Source organism: Nothoprocta perdicaria, unplaced genomic scaffold (assembly GCF_003342845.1).
Source record: "Nothoprocta perdicaria isolate Ctin4 unplaced genomic scaffold, notPer1 scaffold_446, whole genome shotgun sequence".
Lineage (NCBI taxonomy): Eukaryota > Metazoa > Chordata > Aves > Tinamiformes > Tinamidae > Nothoprocta > Nothoprocta perdicaria.
Window position 1 is genome coordinate 217,209 of NW_020455695.1, and position 24,683 is coordinate 241,891.

Sequence of the window (24,683 nt, forward strand, 5' to 3'; positions counted from 1 at the left end):
ACCAGCTCCAGCGGTTGGACCAGATTCCTCTAGGAAGTCACACAAAAAGCCTCCACCAACACAGCTCCTACTGCTAATGGCCAAGAAGCGGGAAGAAACATCCCGCAGCCAGAGGGCAATTGCTTTTATCCCCCCAGATCTGCAGCGCTATCACGCTTGCAACAGCTCAAGCAACATTTAATTAAGCGAAATAAAGTGAGCACAGAGTGAAGTCTGCTCTTCTCTGGGGGCTGGGGAGCCCCCAAACCAAGGCTGTGCTTCATAGATGCAGCGCTGGGTTTCCTCTGGAAGAGAAGCTCATCTTGTCTGCAAGGCCAGGTCCCAGGTGCAGGATGCTGGGGTGCTCCAGCACGTGCCCTCATCGCCCGGCCTCAAGCTGCAAAAACAAATAGTGCCTTTCAGTACCTTAAATACAACCTCTCTGTACCTAGTAGAAGGGAGCCTGACCCCAACCGAGTTTTCTACAACATAGCAAAATATAAAAACATATCCAAGTTACTTGTGCTTATTCTTTCTACTTTCTTTCCCACACTCGTAATGCTTTCTTTTCAGGCCTGCTGGGTGAAAAGTTTAATATGCTCGAACAAAGAGCCTCAATTTACTGAGAAACTGTTTAAAATCCCAAGGAAGTGCGCTAATTAGAAGTCTGGAGTCATGTTTCGTAAGTGATAAAACTCATATATTCTCTTAGTGGTTTCCACAACCCTGTGACTGGGTACCAGACTGACTTAATGATCAGGAATTATGTCTAATTGATGTTCTTCGGCTCTTCCTTCCCACACCATGTGGGGCAAGGAGCTTTTCTCATGGCAACAGTGCCTTAGGTTTTTTTTTTTTTGGATATTCCCATTTTCACTCATCTCCTGTGCTTCCATGCTCCAGTCTGAGGCCTCTTGAAATGAATCTGTTCTGCAGCTCTACAGAATGTCCAGAAGCTCCCTTTTTGGCACAGACAGAAGCATTCTGGGGGGAAACGGCCGTTTTCCCCACCTGAACGGCTGGATTTAGTTACACTCGTGGGCAAAGGTGCTCTTAACTCCGCACCCATGGGGCTTTCAGAGGATGAGGCTGCAGCTCCCCTGCTTCCCTGCACTTGTTCACACGCCGCAGGGCGCCAGGCCTCCGTTTCGTGCGTTTTTCCAGCCAAATCGCTGCATTTCCCCCCACCTCCTCCCTGAAGATCGGAGGGGGGGGTGGCGGGCGCCCCAACCGCCCCCCCGCCCGCGCCCAACGGCTCCGCGTGACGTCACTTCCCGGCCGCGGCGGCGCCGCCTCTAACGGCCGTTCCCCTCCTATGGCGGCGGCGGCGTTGGCGGGGGGGGGCGGCGGCGTTGGCGGCGGCTCGGCCGCGCTGGGCGACGGCGGCGCCATCGACTACTCGGTGCACGAGGCGTGGAACGAGGCCACCAACGTCTACCTGCTCGTGGTGCTCGCCAGCCTCGCCCTCCTCGTCTACGCGCGGCGGTGAGGGGCGGGGGGGGAGGCGCGGGGCAGCCGCGGGGGGCGGGGCCACACGGGTGGGCGGGGCCGATGCGAGGAGGCGTGGCCAAAGCGAGGGGGCGGGGCAGGATCTCCCGCCAGGAGCCGCCACGTGGGGCGACCGCGGCGGTGTCGATGTCCGCGCGCTGCTTTATGGCGCGCTCCTTCGGCAGGAACAAGAGGAGGATCATGCGCATATTCACGCTGCCGCCCGCGGCGGGCACGCCGCCCGAGCCCAACTTCTACGACAGCGTGAAGAAGATCCGCCTGCGGCAGCAGCTGGAGATGTACTCCATGGGTAAGCGTCCCGCCGGCGAGGGGATGGCGTGAGGAAGTGCGGAGCGTGGGAGTGTATAGGAGCCTACAGGGAAAATGGGCAAGAAATAGTGGCATCTTCAAAGCCATCTTTTAAATGTAAAGATTCTTGGAGCAGGCCACTTCTGTCCAGATAAAAAAGGATGCGCATCCTACAAAGGCAGGCCTGCTGGCATTCTTTGGTTTTCTTTGTTCGCGCGAGGCTTTGATCTTGTTTTGCGCTGCTCACCCAATTAATTTTGAAGTCAACAGAGTTGCTAGCGTGTGGCCTATATACTGAGGTGAGTGTTGAGGTGTTGAGGCCATTTATTGCGTGACTAATGAGTTCTGCAGATGATCTGTAATAGCCCTTTTGAATACATAGTGTTTTTATTTTTTTTTTTAATGAAAGGATCCCAGTGGAATCATAGTTCTTTGCCATTAATTTACCTAAATATTGCTACAATGCTATTGTCTTTTTTCCAAGGCCGCTTGCTGAAGGACGTCATCCATGTGGTGGCTGAAGCTTCCCTGGTGTGTAGCTCAACTTTGAAGCGGCACTCTCTGATCTTAACCCTGTTTCTTGATTTATTGTATGAATGTGTGTGTGTGTATAGACATGTATATTTTCACATAAATTTCAGTAGAATAACTGGTGCTGAGTGCTGGTTTTGTTTGTTTTTGTTTTTTGCAGCAAGGAAGTATGAGCAGCAGCAGCAGCAGCCGCCAAAGCAGACTGAAAGCATACAGCTCTCAGTGGAATGAAGTCCACCATTGTAAGAATTCAGGATATCCTTACAGTGCTGATAACAACAGCCCGAGCGGGGACATTCTTGGTGCCTTTTAACTGATACGTAGCTAAAGGCAACGAGGAGAGGAAGGGGACACTCCTAAAATCTAAGTTGGTGGCAGCTTTGAGCCTGCCGAATTAAACTGAATCCCTACTGAAACGCTCAGCATAAAAATACCAAGTGAAGGACAGGTTTGCTCAGCGAAACCTCTGAGGGTAGAGAAGTGCGATCATACCAGTGCTTTATTTCCCTTATTGCCAGCGTCTTTGAAATAAATTCCGCCCTCCCCAGATGATGGTACCCTAGAGAAGGAAAGGCAATAATAGCTTCCCGTGCCTGGACACCGCTGAATTTGCCGACGGAAACGCGGTTTGGTGTGTTCAGTAAATGTGAGCGAGAGTAACGTGCCCTTTCCGCGCAGTGGAGGTGAGTGGGGTTTGAGCACCGGAACCGTCACCGGCAGTGCTGCAGAGAGACTAACGTCTCCGCGTTGGTTTTAACGGCGAGGGCAGATGCAGAACTGTGGAGCTGCCTCGCGGAGGCTGGGAGGACGGAAAAGCAGCGGCCGCTTTCACGTCTGCGGGGCGGTGCAAGCACCGCAGCGTGACCGCCGCGGCGGCTGCTGAGCTCGGTTTAGTAAAGCTGGGGTGAAGCGGAGGATGGTCTGTGTGCGAACACGCGCGTAACGGAGCCGCGGGCGCTGAGCGGGGCTCAAGCAACGAGAGGTTTACTTAAAAAAACCAAGCTTGCGGGGTCACGGATTTGTAGGGAGCGCCGCGCAAGTGGCTGCTTGTTAAAAGCCCTAATAACGGGGGGGTGTTTGATGGTGCCTGGCGCTGCGACCCGGGGCGCGGGGGCCGCTCGGACGTTACTGGCCGTTAAACGGGCGTTTAACGGTCGCCTCTGGAGACGCGCGGCCGTTGCCGGCAGCGGCGGCGGCGCGCGCGGGGGATGCGGACCGGTAACGGTCACCGCGCCGCGGGGGCGGGGGCGCCTCCGGTTCCGGAGTGACCTCACTTCCCGCCGCCGCCGCTTCCGCCCGCGCCCGGCGCCGGCTCCCGCCGCCGCCGCTGCTCGCAGGGCGCCGGCCGCGCGGTGAGTGGGGCGCGCGCGCGCGCGGGCACGTGCGGAGGGAGGGGGCGGGGGGGCGCCCCGCCCTCGCGCCACGCCCCGCGCGGCGGCCGTTGGGGCGCGCGGCGGCCGTTGGGGCGCGCGGCGGCCGTTGGGGCGCGCGCGCGTGCGAGGAGGAGGAGGAGGAGGGTGAAGGCGCCCCCAGGGGCCGCCCCCCGCTCTGAGGGCGCCCCGGGAGAAGCGGGGGCTTCCCCGGCCGCCGCTGTAGCCGCCATCGGCGCCCGCCGCTCCCCTGGCCCGCGGGGTCCTGCCCCGCGGAGGGGCTCGGCGTTTCGCGTTGACCCGCATCGAGTGGCGCTTCGGGGCAGGAGGCGCCTCGCGGCCCTGCGTGGCGGCTCGTCCCTCGCCCTTCAGCCCCACCGTTTCCACAGCGGCTCCCTACCTGTTCACTCGCAGGTTGCACAGCATACGGAAGGGTTTTCTTTCGTCTCGGTAAAAGACTGCGCCCAGAAGCAAAGGCCTGAGACGTGTAGAGCAGAAGCACAAAACCTTCTGCTATTACTACTGTTATGTCGTTCGTCCTTGTCAGTGTGAAGCGCCTACGAAACCCGCTTCTCATAATAACTTTCATGGAACTCCGTTCCCACTCGGTTATGAAGGTCGCCAAGGGGGAAGCTTGTGACATTTAGAAAGATGTGCCAAAGTTCTCCTCAGCTGTACTTATTTTAGAAAGATTGCTGCACAGAGGCAAATATTTTTCTTTCTTGTTCCCTCCCCGCCTTTCTTTTTAGCTCGCCTGGTGCTATTTAAAGGCTATTAAGCTATTTTGATATCTAGATTTAAAGGTACCTTGTCGCACAAAGCGTTTAAGGGAAGGTTTTCCAGTCGGTTGTGTGGTTTTCTTCTGCTGAAATCAGTTGTTTCAGAGTGGTGGCTGTGAACATTTAAATGGTGCTCAGTAGCTAACAGGGAAGCAAAGGCAAGGGCCGGGGTGCTTAGCTCTTTAGAAAAGTTGGGAATATCGAGGGAAGAGCTAAAACCAGGAGCTGGGTAGCACTGTTTACTATGCCTAAACCTCTGTGGCTGTAAGCTACCTGAAGACGTTGGGTATTTGCTCTCTGCTTTAAGTTGTATGTTCTTGAAAATCAGACCAGTGTGTTGTCCCCGTGGGCGCTGCTGGCCTTCAAATGGGGTTACAGCCATGATGCTCTGATCTCACGTTATTATGTGTATTGTTTATAATAATAAACCAGGCTTTATACGTTTTTATAAGGAGATTATAATCTATTAAGTGATGGAAAAGTCATCTTGGTGCTCATAATTAAGCTGTAGCTGGCTAGGTTTTACTCAGTGCTGCACAGAACATCCAAGCTTTTGAACAGAGCGTCGTACATTCCCGGAAAACGTTTCCTGAGAAGGCTCTAGAAGATGATAAATGGGAGTGTTGGGAGCGTAGCTGCGTTGATAGCTGAAGACATCAGCAGCTCTGTAATCTGAAGACTTTGCAGAGATTGTGTTTTTTTGCAGAAAATCTCCTTTGCTTTGCCCAGAACACTTCAGGTTTCGCTGCCGCCAGCGTTAGGCGCCCAGATAGCGTGAGCTGGACAGAGCCAGCCCGGGCCAGGTGAGAAGGCAGCCTCTACTGCCACAACCTGGCCGTAGCGCTCGGGAATTTCACTACACTTCACTTCCAAACCGGCCTAACTCGCTGCAAGAGCCACAGCAGGAGCTGTTCGGCTTGTGCCGCTGACAACGGTCGACGCTTCGGGAACGGAGAGGCCTCCTCATGGATTCATCCGAGGGTGGTTGGCAGCACAGCTCGCCTGCCGCGGCGCGACCCCCTTCGTCGGGACCGTTCTCGCCCGCTGCGTCTCTCCCCGGCTTGGGTTTTGCCCCGGTGATTAAGCAGCCTTGGCCCAAAGCCCGGCAACAACGCAGGCCTCCGGAATGTGTCCCTGTTACCTGGGCACTTACTCACGGCGGCTCCGCTTCCGCGAGCCTGGCGATCCCTTTGAAAGTGCTCCCGAAGGCAGGAGTTGGGCAAGCTGAAATTACACACGCGGCGGAGGGAAAGGTGGGTCTGCTCGTGCCTGACCTCTGCTGCAGCGGAAGCGAGAAGATCTCGACCCGGCCCTGGTTTCTACATTAAAGAGGTTGAAAATTGGGACTACGTGCGGCCTTCCATGGGGAAGAAGCTGGGAAACGTGTTATTAACCCCATGATGTCTTTGGCCTGTTACGCCTTAAGAGCAGTCGTGTTGCTGACATAGTGCCCTCCTCGGCCACAATTGCCCCCGCTCCTGACCAAAAGCCATTCCCTTTGGCCTCCGAAGGCGTCGGGGACCCGCCGTGACGTGGCCTCCTCGCTGGCTGACGTGGGCGCGCGGATGAAAACGCCGCGCTCGGCCCTGGCCCCGAGACAGGGCTGCCGCCACGGGAGCAGCCGCCGCGCGCCCCGCGGGACGCAGGGGAGAGCCTTCCCTTTGCAGCCCTCTTGCCAGGAGCCCAGGAGGGCGCTTCGTGCCTCGAGCTCTGCCAGAAATTGCTCTCGCCGAGGTCAGCAGGAGCCCGTCTAAGAGGCAGGTTAGTGAATGTGAAGTGAAGAGGCAGGTAGTGAATGTGAACGTGGGTTTTTGGCGTGAACCCCGCCAAAGGCAACGTGAGTATCTCATGAGCAGCACAAAGGAGGGGGTTGGAGGTTGCTGCTCTTTTTTCCTCACTGGAAGACAGCGAGGGTGGAAAAGGGCATCATACGAAGAGCAAAAGGCTCCGCTTTTCTGCACAGGGGAAATCGTAGCGCTGATAAAACTCCTTGGTGGAATCAGTGTTTTCGATGCAAAGGCCGGGAGCCTTTCTAAGAATGAAAGCGCCCTGCTCGGGTTTTGCGTGGAATGTCTGAACTTTGGGTGTTGCTTCAGTAAAAATAATTCCTCGTCTTTTTATGGGGTATCGAGACGCTGGGCGTTGCTTGAAGAAAAACACCTCCGAGCTCCAAGATGAATAGCATTGCTAAAAGGAGCTAGTTCTCCAGGAGGAAAAAACAATAAACTCAATTTGGAATTTCTGAACCAAGCCCTCAAAGGCAACTTGTGGCAAAACTCCAAGAAAATGGGGGAAAAATATCATTTTTTAATAAAATGGCACTGTGGCTTCTTCTACAATTGCAACTAGACACTGCTTTGAAGAGTGGTTCTCCCCTTCAGAGGCCTATAGATGAGATGCTTAGAAAAAGCAGGTTTCATTTTAGTGTAGCATTGAAAGGAATTGTTGGAAAATTAGGAATTTGTTGGAAGTGGCGTTAAATAACCTGCATTTGAACGTATGAATAAAAACAGATGCCGAATCTGCGTGGAAGTTGTGCCCTTCGGCCTCTGCCGGGCGGCCGTACTCGTGCATTTACCTAGTGTTAGACCAGATAACTAGTAGGTAACTAGTGGTTATAACCTGGTGCTAGACTCACAGGTAAGAGGCCAGTGTGGTGGCACAGCTTCATTTCCTACTGATGAAGCATGCAGTTCAGACAAGGTTTTCCAAACATTTTCCCATTAGTTTCTAATAGAATAGAAAGAATATTAAAAAAAAAAAAAAAAAAAAAAAATTGGCCAGCAGGAGGGCTGTGTTCCTTACCAAAATATCATCTGGATCATCCTGAGAACGGAGCTTGTAATATTCTTTTGACTGACGGCATAGGGTGTGAAGCATAAATTCCTGAACAGGAAAGAGGTCCGTTGGTTGTGCAACGGGAGGATCCATGTGATCCTGTTATTTATGGCGCTTTTCTCAGATGTCTTTCTGTGAATAGAACAGCTGCGATGAACTTTACCCAGCATAGCGCGTTCGGTATATTTGAACTGCTCTGTTTTACCATCGCTCGTGTAGCGGCACCTCCAATATTAGCGCTAACTCATGGGACTCCGGTTTGAAAAACAGAGCAGGACCCTCTTTTATCCACTGAAAAATTCGGAAGGAAATAAAAGGATTGTTATCCATAGCTTTGGTGGGCGTTACGGAGTGATCGTTGAAGGCATCTAACTTCTTTATACTGCAGTAGCAAAGAAAGAGTGGCCTGACAGAAGGGGAAAGTCATTTTTCTTTGGAGGTGGAAGGCTGGAAGGAGAGATGTTCTTCGTCCCAAACAGAACTATGTTCACGTGCTCTCTCACTGGCCAGTGGATGTTTTCTTAGGCAATGTATAGATACCGCTTGCCTTTTTAGCTCAATGGATTGAGAATTTTAGCAGCCCAAGCCACCTCTGTTGACTCTATTAAAATATTTCCTTGCCAAGTCAGTTCTTTTTTGTGTGTGTGACAGCTGAAGAATCTCGTCCCCTTTTCCCTTTGAAGTTAGTAACGACCCCAAAGTGGGGAAAGTGTTGCACTTGGGGCTTTTAAGATGGTTTTTTTGCCATTGCCAATGGGAGAATTGTTCTCTGTGATTACTGCCTTCCCTTTCAGCCTCAGCAAATGCCAGATGCAACCACTCGATTGCTAGGGCAGTGCTCGGAGGCTTGTGGCTTGGGCCGCTCTTTGAGCTGGTTGCTCAAGAGCATTGGACAAGGACTGGGCCCGTTTCTGATTTGGGACTGGATTTTATAAGTCTTCCTTACAGATGTGGGAGCAAGAAGAATGGGAAAGGGTTTTGGAAGGGACATGGAGGTGATGTGGTAATTTAGCTGTCGTTGAGAGATGTGTGATTTTTATTCACTCCATCGATATGTGATAAACAGATTCCATTTGTTTGAAGACCATAGGCTGGGAGAGAGTTTTTGTCTTGACTGGTTCCTTGCCAGAAGATCCTGCTAAAGAGGCAGAAGAATGCTGCAATTCCTTCTTAGCTGAGGCAGAGGAGCACTCTGCTGCCATCATTCACCACTTTGAAACCCTTGATCAAGACCCTCATGGTAAAAAACACACGTATCTGTGTGGTGTTTCTCACAGATACTGTAAAAATTTCCAACCAGACCTCTCCTAAAGCCTTGAGGACTAAGAACCTGTAGTCTAGGGTCTGAAAAGTTAGCTCCAAGGCTGGGAGAGAAAAAATACAGCCCAAACAGTTATTGAAAGGGTGACTTTTTTTGCAAGCCGAGAGAATCTAGAACCTCCAGTTTGCATTAATAGTTTCCTTTCTTAGTCTGCTGCTTGTATACACGGCTGTAATCTTTTGTTTTTTTCCACCAGGCCCGCGTTGAATGATGATGATGTGACATTAAACCTGCCATTCCTCTTGCAAGCGCTGGCTGAGCAGGAGTGGCAGTGACTAATGGCAGCGGGTCCTTCCCAGGCACTTGATGTAATGATCCCTGTGAGCGCTCCACGAGCCGGCCCCAGGTTACAACACATGCTCCCTGGCTGGTGTGGAGGAACCTGCAGGGATCACATCTATCTCTGGGAGATGCTGAGAGCACAACCCTTGTCCAAAAAAAAAAAAAATTATATATATATACACACACACACACACACACATATATTTATATATATACACACACACTTAAATATAGAGAGATAATATCTAGAGTTGCAGTTGAATAGGATAAAAAATTAGTGAAGGATATAAACCTTCATGCTAATTGGTAAGGTCAGGAAGGAGTTTTTTTGCCTGAATTACCCTTTTTTCTTGGGTGTTTCTGAAGCGGCTTGTGCTGCAATGTGCATTTTAGTGAAAAAAATGATAACTTTAGACATTTTAGTTAAATCGGAGGATGCCTGTCCACACTCCAGTAGCAGCCAATGTAAGGACAGGGCTGTGGCTGACACATAGGAGCGTCTCTCTGTTGCTCCTTGGGAGTAAAAGTAGCTCTGGAGCAGCCAAACCAGTGACGGTGAGCTACATAGGAGACTTATGTGCCAACATTTGATAGCTGAGTTAACGCTCCAAGGAGCTTTTGTGCTTTATTGTGGAGTTACCAAGGTCTCCTGCCAGCGTTGGCTGCTGTGAAGATTAGAGTATCAGTAAATTGTCTCTTCAGAAGACAACTGGAAATTCCTCCATTGGTTTGGGCGGTGAGTGACGGGCAGCGTCCGATCTTCTTGGCCTCTGGGTCCAAGTGCAATTGCTAACCTTTTTCTGCAGTTCTCTGCATGCAGCAGTGGGTGTCTGGGAGTCTTGTAATCTGTGTTGTGTATGCACCAAGTGCAATCATCTGATAAGAGGCTGAAGATGTCAATAATTAATTAATGGCACCCAGTTTGTTTGTGGAGCTTAGGACTAATCTCGTGATTCTTGTCTTTCCTGAGCAGGGAATTACACGTTTCTCGGGAATAGGCAGCGTCACTGAGAGCCGGGCTTACAGGAGAGCTTGTGTTGCAAGTGCCTTCGGGGTGGGAACACACCTCTCACCCCTTGTTGCAGGTCTAAGGGAATGGAGGTTACGTTGGTGGCACGAGGAGGGGTTGACATGGGACTGACTCGCGGTCCTCAAGAGCAAAGTGCAGCCAGTCGCGTCGTTTCCCACCAGAGTTCGGGGTGGGAGGTGAAGTCTGCGACTTTGTGGTGGCTGCTGATAAGAGGTCGGGCCGGGGAAGAGGCTTTGGTGATGATTTAAAATCATATAATTCTATGATTTAGAGATGGCCTTAGCCTGGCAGGAAGGGAGGCCTTGCCCAGCAGGTTTGGTGCCCGCCTGTTTGCCCCGGAGGTGTCGTGACTAAGGGCGCTGCGGAGACTGTGGCGCTCGCACCCCCTTGCTCAGCGCTGAGGCAAAGACGTCGCTTGGGCTGCTCGTGTGGACACAAGGTGACTAGATTGTGCTGAGGTGTCTTTGTGTTGTGGCATGAGGGCTGCTGCTGGCTTCGTGCTCCGTTGTTGTCCCTAAAACAGGGCCCATCACCCCGTGTGCAATAAGCATCTGATGATCTACATTCCATGGGATGTGAGACTGGTACAGGATTTCTGCTCGTCAGGAGGTGTCATTGGTTACCCCAGCTCTGGCTGTAGGTTGGGGTATTGTGTACCTAGCGTGGTGAGGTGTAGATCTAAGCAAACTGGATTTAAAGTTGGGATTTTGTTAGACACCGAGGCGTATTGCTGTTCGTCTTTCCTTGCTTCCTGCCTGTGATGTTTCCTGTTTTGCTTCTCGAGATGCAGGTGTCATGATGAGGAGCTTCTCAGAAGCAGAAGTGGATGATGAGTCGGGATGAAGAGCTCATACGTTTAAGAAGCTGGCTCAAGTTGCCCTTACAGGCATGGAAGGTTTCTGAGACCAAGCCCTGTGAGAAGAACATGAGTAAAGAAGAGGGAGATGTAGACTTTCTAGAAGGGCTTGCAGGATTGGAGAGGACGCTGTGCAGCCATCACATAGTTGCCTTCCTTGCTCATTTACCTGTGCCCTTGGATCGTAGCACCATGTTTGCTGCCTCCTGCTTGGAAGTTGGAAAATCCCCTCGCATCTGTGTCCTTAGTGTAATCATGACCTCGAGCTTGTTTTCGGAAAAGCATAAATCACTATAGTTTTCATTTGTGCTTTAGAGAGCTGCTCCTTTGTACTCGAAATCTTTTTTTGAAAACTTGATTGAATATGGAGAAGATCGGATCATGACAGTAACAAACCAGCCAGTCTGGGGCTTTCCTTGCACTTAATAATCAGTCTTTGCATACAAAAAGTGTGATAAGTACACAGATTAAAAAAAAGATCTATCCCTCTGATTTGAGTAACCTTTAAACTTATTGTTTCTATGCTATTCTTAGACAGATGTCGTGATTGGTTATATTGTTCAGTTCATTATTTTCTGAAGTGGACTGTTGGTCCCAGAAGCATTCCAGAGAGTTAACCTTTTCCTGGCAGAGCTGTGGGATGTTGCTGGCGATTACTCAGCTAACACGAGTAGGGATTTGAGGGAGAGCTGCTGAAAAGGGCAGTTATTTTGACCATCTTGGCTGTTATGTAGAGTATCTTGGAGAAAATTCTAGCCCCGTTATGCAGCAGGTTGAGATCTTGCAGACAGACTTATTTGTAAGGAGCTGCTGATACAGAATTACTAAGACTTTGGTGTTTGTATATTGAGGGTTTACAAATTGAATGCAGTTTTGAGCAGTGTTCCTCATTGGGGCAAAGAGCATCCTTGCTTTTCATAAGAAGTCTTATCTGGTGTTTTGTGCTTATTACAGGCTAGAGTTATTTCTGCATACTGACTGAATATTTGGTCTTTAAGAGTATATAATTAGATGGAAGAGGGCAAGCAGTTGTTAAAAGACTGTTTTTCTAATGAAAATATTTTGAGATCATATAATTTTACTTTCTTCTGAATAGATGTGATTAGTGTGTTGGAAATGGTTTTAGAGTGGATATAAAGGAAGCAGTTGAGAGACGGTGGCTGAGAGTGTGTCCAGCTATTTTTGTAGCTAACATTTATATTTTAATGCTGGATTATTTTTTTGAGTCTCTTTAGATACTTTGATACAATAGAAGAGCTAAATAATTGGATAAACTCTTTGCATTTAGTTTATATATATTTTTAAAGTGGGCTCTATTGTAATAATTCATAACTAAATCACAGAGACTGTGAGAAGATCCTGCACTAGTTACTTCATCAGAAGGTTAAATATGGGATAGCTTTGTCCGTATGATATAAAAATGTTTGCATGGATTTTTTAGTTGCTGAAACAGAAATCAATAAACTTTAGTTGCTGCTGTTGATTGGAACAAGTAAATCTGAGCATTTCTCTTGTTCTCTCCGAGTCTCTGTCCAGCCCAGAGCGACACCCCAGAGTGTTTCTCTCGGTGTTATTTCCTTCCTGGTCTTCGACTCCTTTAGATGAGCCCGGGAGGCGCGTGTGATAGCGACGTTTGCACGTCCTTCTAGGAAGGTGGAGAGCTCTGCCCCTCTCCGAGTTTGTGCAATTAAACTCCCTGTTTTCTGGATAAACCTTAGAGAATCCCAGGCAAAATAAAATCCTAGGAGCAGCAGACTAGCCAATAGGGCTAACTTATCATAAATATGTTAGTCACTGGCAGTTATGTTTTAAAGTGGATACAGAATGTAGCCTGAATTTCATGCTAGGTTAGCGATACTGGTTTGTCCCAGAGTTGAATGTCCATTGGTCAACAATATGCTGTAAATTCTGGACAACTTTGGAGAAAGGATAAGAACTTCTGTTTAACTGAGACGCCTGGAAAGGGTCACGTTGCTTTTAAAACCATACTTCACATTTGAAATGAGCAAGTTACAGTATAGCCCGCCCTTTTGGTAATCCATCCAGGTACTTGTATTAAATAAATTGAGGCAAAGGAGTTCACATCTGCTCAAGATTTGAAGGAAACAAAAATCAAATCGCAGTGAAGAACTTGTGGAACATTTGGAGACAGCATTGGTTGAAATATTAAGCCCATTTTGATGGGAGTAATTTATGTCGTTACTTCAAGGCTCCTTACTTACATATACAGAGATATGAGGAGAAATGACTTCTGAAAGTGTCAGTGACCAGTTCAGTTTATCACCTATAGTTTTTTTGATCCTTTAAATGAAAATGATTTTATAACATTATTTGTGGGGGGGGTATTCAGTATTTCTTCGCCTGATGATTCACCTGTCTGTTGGTTCTGTAGATGTCTGTGAGCCCGAGGCTATTGCCCATTCAGCACCACAGAGGTGGCCGTGGCCTCTTCCAAGCTGTGGCAGACGTGCGCGTGCGTTGCTGCCAGGTTAGCGCCTCGAGGACGTGCAGGGCACACGTTCCCTTGTCACCCAGCTCAATCGCCAGAGCAACCCAGTCCCGGAACATCCACCTAGGGAGAAAAGCAGCCACCTCCACTCTGGGGACCCACATCCTCTGAAATGTGGCCAGTCTGGTACGTGCATCAGCATGGGATGGTCTGAGCCAGCCCGGCCAGCCCCTGGTTCCTGTGGGCTGCAGTGCTTTGGGTGCCGGTGAGGACATCCTGCGTCTCCACCTCATCTCCTGTGGCAGCTTCTGGTGTCCAGCCACCTTCCAGGTGGTTTCCAGCCACCTTCGAGCCATGGGGAGCATAGCAAGATCCAGGTTGGATCCACAGGAGGAATATCAGCATCAGAGATGAACTCAAGAGCCATCGGGTTGCCAAAGCTGGAGCCTGTGTAACGACTGGGTCTATGTCTGGTAGAACTTGCCAGTAGCTACAGTAGAGTCTTCATGGACATGGTCAAGCCGGCCCTTTCTGCGGTCTTTGCACTGCTGGTTTTGACCCTTCCTCAGAAAGGCAGGCACAGAGGAAGGCTTCCTCCTGGAATCCCCTTAGCTATTCCTGGACTTTGCATCAGCATCCGCACGATCCATCTTCCTCTGGGCAAGCATCGGGGCGCTGTCATGCATCGCGCGCGGCAGCCCGGCCTGGCTATAAACACCCTTCCCCTCCTGGCCGCTGGAGCCGTTTGCTGGGCTTGCGTGCTCACAGTAATACCGTCTTTTGCTGCCTCGATAAACTTCTCTTCCAAGGGTTTCTCTTCTCTTTTACAGCCTCTGTGTCAGCAAGCAGAGAGGTTACAGCTGCTCTGGTGCCTGCAGCGGATGCGTTTGTCGATGGGTTTGTTGTGGCCCTGGATCCTGCCTGCACCATCGGAAACGCTGCGTGTGCCCCCTGCCAGATGTGGGTGCTGGACCCCTGAAGCTCAAGTCTTAACAACACCAGGGTTTGCTCTTGCTAGCAAAAGCCCAGGTAAAACATGCAGCTATTTCTGTGCTCAGCTCTCCTGAGGGAGAGCGTTCTTGAGAGCAAGACCCTTGGCCAACAGAGTTGGTTTGCAGGTCTGCTCTTCTAAGGCTTTTGGCGCTATTTCTAGCACAGCAGAAGGGTTGGAGAGTGACATTTCGCTTTGTGGAGGGTAAAGCCGAGCTCTTCTTGACCCGCTTGCCAGGGCAGCGTGCCCTTAGGCAGCGCCTTGGAGGTGTTTGCTGCGCCAGGCGCGGCCCGCCGCACATTCCCTGGCGTGCTCCAGCAGCGAGGGTTCGTTCCTCGCCGCCGGGACAGGCCTGTTTGCTCCAGCAGGACGGGCTGCTGGCGGTGCCGCCGCCCCGCCTCAGCCCCTCTGCGTTAGCGATGGCCAGAGGAGGTAAGTACGGACTGCCAAATGCACCCAGGGCAGTGGAGATGAGCAGCTTCTGAGCTTCAAGAGGAAAAGGGCTCTTAGCTGGCATGCTGCGTGCGGCCAACATCTGCTGGATGACTCGAGGAAGAAGCTGTCCTGCTCTTCTGCTGACGTGATGTCCTGTTCATGGCTTAGACTTGTCTCCAGAAATTATATGCCTATATGATCAGCTCTTTGAGATTCAGAAGGCGTAACGTGCGGCTCCTGTTGCTGCGAAGTGAAGCCCAGGCCTCGGTGGAGCTTTCAGCGTCTCCACCGCCGCTTCCACCTTTCCAGTGCTGTCACTGCACAAGCCAAAGGCAGTGGTTCCCTGCCGTGCTGCATCCGTCGGATCCACTCACGTAACCCCAGAGGGTCCTAACTGGATGCCACCCTGTGCCACATGCTGTAGGTGTGCCTGCTTGAGCAGGCAGGTTGGACTAGATGATCTGTGGAGGTCCCTTCCAACCTTGAACATTCTGTGATTCTGTGTGTAACTCCTCCTGGCTCTGCTGTCTCACTGGTCTTTGCTTCCTTTGGGCTTAGCCCTGGCTCATTCCAGCAGTGCTTAAGCCTTGGTCCCCCCGGGCGCTGGTTTGGGAGCTTCCTGGTGAAAGTCCAGCTCCCTTTTTAATAAAGAGAGTCAGCCTTGGGACTCTGGGGAGCCAAAGAACTGGCTCCCTTCTATCTCAAGGGCAAACATTTTCCCAGCGGTTATTTTCTGCAACCCCAAACGAATGGCAAGCAATTTGAGGCTTGAGGTGTCCAATCTGCATTATCTGGGAATTGGTATTGTTGACTTTTGGCAAAATCGCCTGGCTTTTGACCAGCGGGATCTTTGCATAAAGCCTCTGCATTTGCAAAACCCTGATTTTTCCAAAGGCCGCGAGCGTGTTTCGCAGGCAGCTTTTTTGTGCGTTGGGTGTAGAGTCAGCAGAGAGCCCTTTCCAGGTCACAGGAATGCTATTTGAGGCGTCAGCAGGAGCCGGGGGCTTGGCACACATTTTGATGGTGGCGATTGCCTCCTTCGGACACGCGGAAGCGGCGGCTGAGGCGAGTGTCAGAGCGGCAGTTCATCCCTTCCCTTTTGGTGATGGATCTGGTGGGTTCACCGAGGCTCGGCGGTGAGTCAGCCGCAGTTCCAGGTGATGCAAGTCCCCGGGACCGGGGCTGATTCACTTCTGTTTCTTTATTTTTCCGGCAGGCCTCGCTCACTGCGGAGACGAGCGTGAGTTCGTGCAGTGTCATGCTGTATGATAGGGCCTGTTCATGCAAGCCCAGCAGTTTGCCACCCCAGTCCATGCACCGGTGTGAGGGGTGTGTCTTAGGCGGGATGCTTTCCCTGGAAAAGAAGGGGCCTGCACACCCAGGTGACTCTGAACTCTGGTTCAGAGCTGTCCGGAAACCCTATCGGCAACTTTTGTTTCCCTGGAACAGAGGAACCAATCCACCCCGGAATATCCAGGGGCTTTTTCCTTGTTGAGTCTATAGGATTTGGCATCCTAGACAGTCCCTGGGATTGTTTTTGCTGCAGTGACCCCCCTGGATGCCTCTCTTTCTGTTTGGAGGTTACCACCAGAGATAACAGAACACGGGCTGTCGTCGATCGCATCATTCCAGCCTTAAACTCTACCCACGGCTTCAGAAAAATGTTCATTTTTGGTATCTGCAGACTAGATACATGCAGTTCTACTCGTGCTCACCAGACACAATAGAATCACTGAAAATATCAGTAGAGCTGTGTTAAATCCCCAAAGTCTAGAGGACTTCGAGGCTCATTTCTGGGGTTACTGCAATAATTATTTCTAGCGTTAATTGTACCTGTGGGTTACTGCAAAATGGGGATTCTTTGAGAGAGGGGGTAGACCCGTGTCAGCCCTCCTCTGTGGTCATTGATTTTCTCGGATTATAGAGTGAGAGAAGGGGTGTTTAGCACCGGTATTTTAGATTGTGTTTTGCAATAGATATAACTACTGAAATATGAATAAAAAGCAGCCTTTCTGTCTGAATGGCAAAGAGAAGGTTGCGAAGTTTGGAGGTAAAAGCTGCATTAAGGTGCAAATTAAGCGTGGTCTAGAGTTTACTGCTACCCAAAAACCTGCTTGTCTTTCAGCAAATAGCGGGAATGCAAAACGAGCTTTAAAATATTGATTATTTAAATCAGCTGCTCCTGGGCCAATATGGAAACCGGAATGTGAATCTGCCTCCTGTGGCTTTGCCGAGTCTCGGATCGCTCCCCCCGCTGCGGCGTCGCCAGGGCAAATTCCAACGAAACAAGAAATTACAATATCTGATAGCGGTTGTAATACATACTATTTATCACTGCTGCAAATATTTGTTTTTATGGGAACTACGCTGCTGCTTCCATTGCCAAGGGCCAGACCTCATCGTTTATTTTGCGGTCGGATAGATTTTCCTCTGCCCGCTTCTTTAGTGGTTCCCGAAATTGTACCTTCTTCCAATGGTCAACCTCTCTTGGGTTGCGTTTTCCTGAGATTAAGCCCCCCCAGTGCTGACTTAGCAGAAGCAGCCCTTTAAAGATGCTTCTCTTTTTGTGTGCTCTTTATTATAGCCTTGCCTTGATACGGCGACCGAGCTCTGCAGCTGCCAGCAACAAGAAGCCACCGCGGCGCTCGGCCTCGCTCGTGGGAAAGGGCACCTAAACAGCTCCGCGCCGGTGCCCTCTCGGGCCCGAGGCGGTTGCCACCGATGGGCCTGGCGGCTTTTGGCTTTGCAGCCAGCGTAGATACCTGCCAAATGACAGAGTTATCTCTTTAAACCCCTTTTTCCTTTGCATCCGCGTGCAGAGGAGTTGCGAGAGAGCCCCGGAGCTCGGGGCTTGTTGGGACGCGGTCGTGCCAGGCATCAGCAACCTCGCGGCTATAAACGGAGCACGGAATAATATTTTGTATGTGATTTTTTGACTTTATAAAGCTAACGCGGCGTTCCGAGAAAGCTTCGGTGTTTGTTTATTCACTTCTTTAAATCGCTGGCATCCAGGCCTATAAATACAAGCTGACTTCATGCTTGCAGTTATGCTCGGGTCCTGTTTGAATTCATTGATGCTGCTCGCAAGGAAGAGCCTTGGTCTGCAGTAAAAGGCTCCAAGCCTTATTATTAAAATGGGTTGTTTTGTAAATCCGAGAGAGAAGGTAAGGAAACACCCAACCTCTCACTTTCCTAAACCTGTTTGCCAACTATGACAGTGCGAAAGCCTTCACTCTGCCACCAGCTTGGCAAGATTTCGCTTTTTGCCAAGTTACCCTATTGCCCTGTGAAGCTGAAGAGCAGTTGGGTGTTAACCAGAACCAAAGAATCCCCAGATGTTACAAAGTATTGTGACCTGCCGTTTATGATCCTTGTTTTTTATTCCTTTGGCTTGGGATTTTTGATGTGGTTTCTGCCCAGAAAGGTTGCAGGGCTTTAAGTGGGGTTTTGCTCTGGATCTTTGTGGACGATGATGTGATCTAATCCACGTGAGTCGTCCTCAAAAACAAAACCCACCCTTTGCATTCAGCAAACTAGCCATGAGCATCCTCTGCAGCAGCATTTGACTGCTTTAGAAATCTTTGGCCCCCTTGCTAGCAAATAGGCTTCATTCAAACTTAAAAAATGAGGAGACGAGGTAAGAATTAGGTTTCCAAGTCTGTGCTTCCGTGTTTAAAGCAGCGATTTGATTTTGCTCGGAGACTGAGGAGGCAGCAAATTTCCTGATCCGTTTGCTGCGTTTGAACGCGGCGCCACTGATTCCAGTGACTCAGAAGGGACTGAAACCATAAGGTCGGAGCGAAAATGTTAAATGAAACCCAGCTTTTATTTATCAGCTGGAAAGCGGCTCCAGTAAATGCGCCTGGATCCTGTTTTCAAACCACAACAATGCAACTGTGTTTGAAGGGCCCTCTTGCTGAATGAAACCGTTTGCCTGCATTATATGGGATTAGAGGGAATTGTATTATACGGGGCTTTTCCTGCAGCTAAGCCAGCTGCTTCTAGGCAAACGTCCTTTTCATTATTTTTTTTTTTGCCCCGACACGCGTTCAAAACGGTTTCCCATGTAAAGGAAGAAGCGGTTTGGGGACTTCTGCCTGGGTGACTTAGGGGGGACGTGCGTGATCTCGCCCAAACCTGGGCCACGTCTTCCCCTCCCTGCAGCCTCCAGTCGCCCGCAGCCACGCGGGCCGAGTGCGGGGCGCGCAGCAGCCTCGCACGGGGCAGAAAGCCTCGGCCCTGCCCGTGCCTCTGCTCGGGGGCAGAAAAATAAAGCGAGAGCCGCGGGCTGCTCGCGGCGCGCGCCGGGCCGGATTGGCTCGCGGCGGCGGTGCCCCCGTGACGCAGCGCTGGCTTTATCAGCGCCCACCCCCGGCACAATTCCCGGCTTAAAGAGGAGGCCGGTTTTCACCCCGCGGATAAGAAGCTGATGCTCCTCGTTGGCGGCGGCGCGGGGCCGGCGCGGGCGGCAGGCAGGTTTCTGGCGGCGCTGCTGCCCTGAGCTCCAGCCCTCTCCTTCCCTGCGGAGGCCGGAGCGCTCGGACGCGGCCGTGCTCAAGGACGGGGCAGCTGCTGCACACGGCAGCAGCCGCGGCCGGAGCTGAGCCCCTTTCCCTCTGGAAGCCGCCTTCAAATACGGGGTGAGTTCCCGGCGTTTTGCTGCTCCTGAATGCCTGTTTTCCGTGCGGGGATAAAAACCTGGTAGACAGGCTTGGATCAGCAACTCAGGATTATAGGTTAGTTGGAGGAAAATGTTCTCAACAGCGAACGAGCCACGAGAACTTGTTGCTCTTTCCCCCCGCTTCCCTTTGCTGGTTTGTAAAATTGCTGCCTCAATGTGACTGCGGTCTGTTGCCGGGGATTTTAGTGTGTTTTTTTATGAGCCTTTCCAGCAACAAACTGTCACGCTCTGTGTTTCATAGGTATTCGTGCCCTCGCAGTGGCAGGAGCAAAGGTTGCTATAAAAAGAAAGCATCCTCGGGAAGCGGCGGGAGCTCCTGGCAAAGCTGGAAACCTCGGCGCCGCTTCCAAGCCGAGCGGCAAAGTGTCAAAACAGGGAGCGCTGCAGGGAAAAAAGAAAGAAAGAAACAGCCCAGCCTATAGGCAGCACGACTCCGTAGTGGTGCTGCCTATAGGCTGGGCTGTTTCTATCTTTATTATTTTTTTTGAGGAAGTGGAAGGCACTTTTACATTAGCGTTAAACGTGCCTCGCGTTTGGCCGCGTGACAAAAACGCCGCATGTGGTTTAGAGCCATATAGGGAGGTGCGTAGTGCGGACCCGCTTGGATTACCCCACCTTTTCCTATGGCAAAGAGCTATATTGGTGGCGTGTAAGTAGATAAATTGGGAGCGTTATGGCCCGGCCAGGAACGAGAGAAGATAAGAACGGCCCAAGTGAGCTGAGTTAGTAGCTGCGGCTATAAATCACGTGGGATTTGCACACACGGAGCTCTGTTTCATAGCGCCGCGATGAAGTGCAGCCTCTGCCGCGTGTGCGTGACCTCCCCGCAGCCCCAAGCTTGTTTTGCAAACAAACGGGGAGCCCCGAGAAGCTGCGGGACGGCGCGGGCTTTCGGACCGGCTCTTCCGGCGCCCCTGCGGAGAAGCGACCTCGACAGGTTGGTGCAGGCGGAGCGCGAGGAAGCGCTGCCGCCGGGAACAAGCCGCCCTGCTGGGTATCCTGTCGCGGTGGGAGCTGCCCTCTTGGTAACGGGCATCTTTAGAAACGCTGCGTTTGCCGCTGCCTTTTTTTTCCTCTTTATTTTTGGCTTATACTTAGGCAACAACAACAGCAAAACACTTAAAATAGGAGCTCACCGAGCCCCTCTGCCGTGCACTGAAGGCTGAAGTCAACCCCTGCGAGCGCAGGAGCTGCTCGGGGTGTGATTTATGAGCCACTAATATTTTACCTAAATACATTATATCCTTCCTAATTTTCGGCAGGAGGAGGTCGAGTGACGTTCGCAGGGTCCCTCTTTGCGCCCAGTGCGTCGCGCTGCGGGATCACGGGTTGGTAACGTGCTCGGGTCGCTTCCGTAGACTTTGGACTTAGACCGGAGCAAAATGATTCCTTACCCCTTCGCCCCGATTGTTAGCTGTTTCTCTGCTCTTCGAACAGCAGTTTGCTCAAAAAATAGAACTGGCAACTGCTTTTCAGCACCATGCTTTCTCTTTGTCATTGGTCTGCGTTTGGAAATGTGTTGAGTTTAGCTTCCAGAATAGCTGTCTTCCTAAATGCCCAAATAGAAACATGTCCTGAAGTGATCCCGCCTCGCGGCTCGCTGCCCTTTTCCTGCACATGCACTGGTTCCTCTGAATGAGCCGGGGTGCTGCGTTCCCTTGGGGCCTGTGTCCATCCCTTCCCTCAGGAAGGAAACGGCCCCTTCACCTTTACGGATTCCTAGGAAAACGCTAAGAAACGAGGCAAAATACCCACGCAGGGGGGTGTCCGGCTCCTCTGCCAGCGGGGCACAGAGCCGCGCTTGGGGTGTCCAAATATCAGCATGGGTTTTGTGGCCACGGAGGCTCTAGCAGGGCGAGTTGAATTGCACGGAGCCCGGGAAGCAGCGGGGCAGTTTTCCGGGTGCTTTTCCTCCTTTCCCTTGTCATCCCGATAGCACCACCAAGTGCCACGGGCTCTCGGGTTAGATTAGGTGATGAGAGGCGTAGCTCAGCGTGCCTGAGCATGCCAGCTATATTTTGGTCTCCAGAAAGAAGCCCGCTGCAAGATTTAGTCTGTATTTAGTCCCTGGCCTACTTTGCAGAAATATTTTGCATTTCTGAGAGCTTTCGCGGCAGATGGAACCTTTGTGTTTTCTGTTTTGTTTCTGTTTAAAAAAAAAAATAGCATCTTTTACAGCTAATGAAGGTGAACGCAGTGACGCCGAGTGATTCAGATGCTGCCTGCGTGTTCACTGTAAACGGGCACTTACTCTCCTGCCTCCTTCCACTTTGATGCTGATCTGATGAAAGGCAGTGCGCCCTCGCTGTGTTCTGTCCCGTTTAAAAATGCAAAGGGTGTCAAGTCCGCCAAGTTTCAGAGGGAGATCTGTTTATTTCCGACTGTCACCTCGCATGGAGCGACAGCAACGGGAGGACTCCTCACCGAAGGCCTCCTTTTCCCCCACAGCCTCCTGTCCCCTTGCTGGGAGGCAGGTTACGAAGCCCTCGGAGCCCACCAAGAAATTTGGGGGGATCTTTTGGCCGCTGCAAGGGGTTGCAGGAGCAACCAGTGCCTTGCACTGCTGCAAGAAGTCCAGGCCCTGCAGGAGGTTGCTCGGTTGGCTGTTAGGGAGGGAACAGGGTGGGTTTCCATCAAGTTGGTGGCCACATCGATGCCCTCGTGACATTAAATCACAACAGGTATCATGGATACTTGCCCTTTTCCGTGGAGAAGAAACTGAGGCACTGGCATTAGCTTGGTCAAGACACTTGCTTGTGTAAATCCATGCAGGTTTAAGGAGTTAATCGTGAAGCACCAGGATTAAGGAATGGTCCTGGTCCAGCGATTGATGTCCCAGCCACCAAACTAAAGCAGAAAACAGAGTGAGGAAAAATGTTTCTCTCCCTCACTCTCTCCCTCGTGCTGCCTAAGCCCCTTTCACACTCCTGGTACCCACAGAACCAGAAGCTGCAGCGACGAGTCCGATCTAAGCACGGGCGTGTTTGACTCTACAGTACCGCCCAGCGGCTTGAAGACGTGAGGCCTGAGTTTTGCAGGGCTTTACTTCCTTAAATTAAGAAGTAATTAAAGTGAACTTCAATGTGAACTTCCTAGTTCAGAAGGATAGCAGAAAGCTGAAGCCACCTGAAGAAGCACTGAAAAATACATATAAAAACCCCGATTTGAGTGTAGGCTGGGTAGTAATTGGTAACCATCGTGCTGCGTAAGTGCATGTGGTTCGATAGCAAACTATAGCCATGCAGCTCGCTAAACTCAGCACCAAGAACCCTCCAGCCTTTCCAAGCCCTTTCCTAATGATCAGTACACTTCCTCGGGCACGGCCTTTGCAAGAAACCTCTTGCTTTGGCGGTGACCTAATTTCAATCTTTTCTGGCTCGTTTTATGATTAGGCCGGTCACATGCCAAAGTAGGATCCCGTTAGTGGATTTAAATGATCTGTTTGCTTCTGAAAACGCGCATTGTGGCAGGCGCTGCTGAATATTCCCCTTTTTAATTTTCTCTATTTTTCTTCTTCTTTTTTTTTTTTTTCTCTTGCAGGACAGGACATCGCCGTTGCAGCAGTTCGGGAGCAAAAAAAATATGGAATGTGTTTCCCTGCTGACCGAAGGCAGCCAAATGAACAGTATTTATAGTAGTTTGAAAATCAGCAGTTAGCAGTTTCTTCACCCTCTGACACTCACCAGCACTTTGCAGAGAGAACTCAGTGTTTACAAGAAACCTGCTTCCCAGATCCGTTACGGTGCCCTCCAGCCTCGACTCCTAAGCGTTGGCAAAGGGGGGCCGCTTAAGCGCTGCGCTGGGGCAAGGATGGCGATGGAGGAGTGCCTGTGGATGGTCATTGTGGGCTTTATCATTGCTTTCATTCTCGCGTTTTCCGTGGGGGCAAATGACGTGGCCAATTCGTTCGGGACTGCCGTGGGCTCGGGGGTTGTCACCTTGCGCCAGGCGTGCATTTTGGCTTCCGTTTTCGAAACCACCGGCTCGGTATTGCTGGGAGCAAAGGTAGGAGAGACGATCCGGAAAGGCATCATCGACGTGAACCTGTACAACAACACGGTGCCGCTGCTCATGGCAGGAGAAGTGAGCGCCATGGTTGGTAAGTGCCGCGGTTGCACGTGACGCCCGCGCTGCCCGTCCTCCTGTCTGCCGTGAACTCGTCAGTTGGGTTTAATGGGGTTCGAAAGTAACACAGGAGGCTTTTGATGGGAGCCTCCTGGGGGTTTTTTTAGCAACCTATATTCTAAATGTTTACTTTTTTTCCAATGATTCAGTCATTTAAGTAAAAGAAGAAACCAAATTTTAAGTAAATCTGATATATAATATATATATGTTTATATATATATATGTGTATGTATATATATATATATACACATATATTCCTAGGATGCTGAATACATGATATGGGAGATTTTTATTATGGTGAATGGAAAATAGGTGAGCCTGTCATTTATGACAGGAGAACCTGAAGAAATAGCAGCTTGCAATGCATTCTTGCCGAAAGGAATTACCTAAATTGTTCCCGAAAAGTTAGGGGAAAGCCAAACCTATTTGCTTAAACTGGTTGGTTAGCCGGGTGGTTAAAATTAATCGTAGACTTAATGCTGGTCCGTGACAAAATGGAGAGGAGCAGTGAAGACAGCTGGTCACACATTTAAGATACTTGTAATTTTTTGAGTCAACCTGGCCATAGTTCGGGGGGCCGTAGGGTCTGTGAGCTTCTATTTGCAGTGAAACCCATCTCCACTTAGAACAAACGGCGTATTCTGAGGTAAGTGACATTAAGTCTTGGTGTTTATTCTTTACTTAGGTCCCAGAAGCTTGGTGAGCTTTTGGAGAGCTCCCGTAAGCATCCCTAGCCAAACGCTGCTTTGAAAGGGCAGGAGGCAGCAAGAGGCCAATGTTTCCACTGCCCAAGGGGAAGCCCAAGCGAGGGGTCCCTTGCACCCATGGCAGATCCAATACCCCGCCTTCCTGTGTCCACACAACCTCCCTATTTCTGCCTAGTCCTGCCAGCCTCCCAACGGCTTTTATTAGATTTATTATCGGATTTATGAGCCCTGCTGCACTTGCATTCGTCAGCCTTTGCTAAGGATACTTCTGTAGTTTCCAGTGGTGCTTGCAGGGGAACAGCAGGCACCATTGCAAGGCGAGCGGCCTGCAGCGTCCAACCCTCACGTTCTTAAGCCTTCTCCTTGGTAGGAAGGCTCTTTTTCCTTATCTCTATTTCTGACATCCTGAGCCTGTGTGGACAAATTTTTGAAGTCTCAGATCCACCCCCTGCGGAGGCAACTGGCCAGAAGCTCAAAGAAAACAACAGTTTTGCATGTGTATTTACATAAGC

General features: G+C 50.8%; 2 protein-coding genes across 5 annotated transcripts in view; both read left to right on the plus strand.

Annotated features, from left to right (window-relative positions):
- The first annotated feature begins 1,294 nt into the window (after positions 1–1,294).
- On the plus strand, positions 1,295–23,057 carry SMIM19 (small integral membrane protein 19). 4 transcript variants are annotated; one of them, XM_026046520.1, is made up of 4 exons: positions 1,295–1,464; positions 1,653–1,777; positions 2,468–2,549; positions 22,880–23,057. In XM_026046520.1, exons 1-3 carry the CDS (start codon positions 1,295–1,297, stop codon positions 2,536–2,538), a joined length of 366 nt encoding a protein of 121 aa, XP_025902305.1. In that variant the 3' UTR covers positions 2,539–2,549; positions 22,880–23,057. The 4 variants fall into 4 exon arrangements, with proteins under 4 accessions (XP_025902305.1, XP_025902308.1, XP_025902306.1 ...); XM_026046523.1 differs by lacking the exon at positions 22,880–23,057 and adding an exon at positions 17,243–17,460; XM_026046521.1 differs by lacking the exon at positions 22,880–23,057 and adding an exon at positions 10,712–12,103.
- SLC20A2 (solute carrier family 20 member 2) overlaps positions 3,636–24,683 on the plus strand; it is a 42,426-nt gene continuing 21,378 nt past the window's right edge. Inside the window, exons 1-2 of the mRNA XM_026046518.1 lie at positions 3,636–3,659; positions 22,880–23,438. Coding sequence (XP_025902303.1) covers positions 23,150–23,438 — 289 coding nt within the window. The 5' untranslated portion in view covers positions 3,636–3,659; positions 22,880–23,149. The remainder of the gene's footprint in view (positions 3,660–22,879; positions 23,439–24,683) is intronic.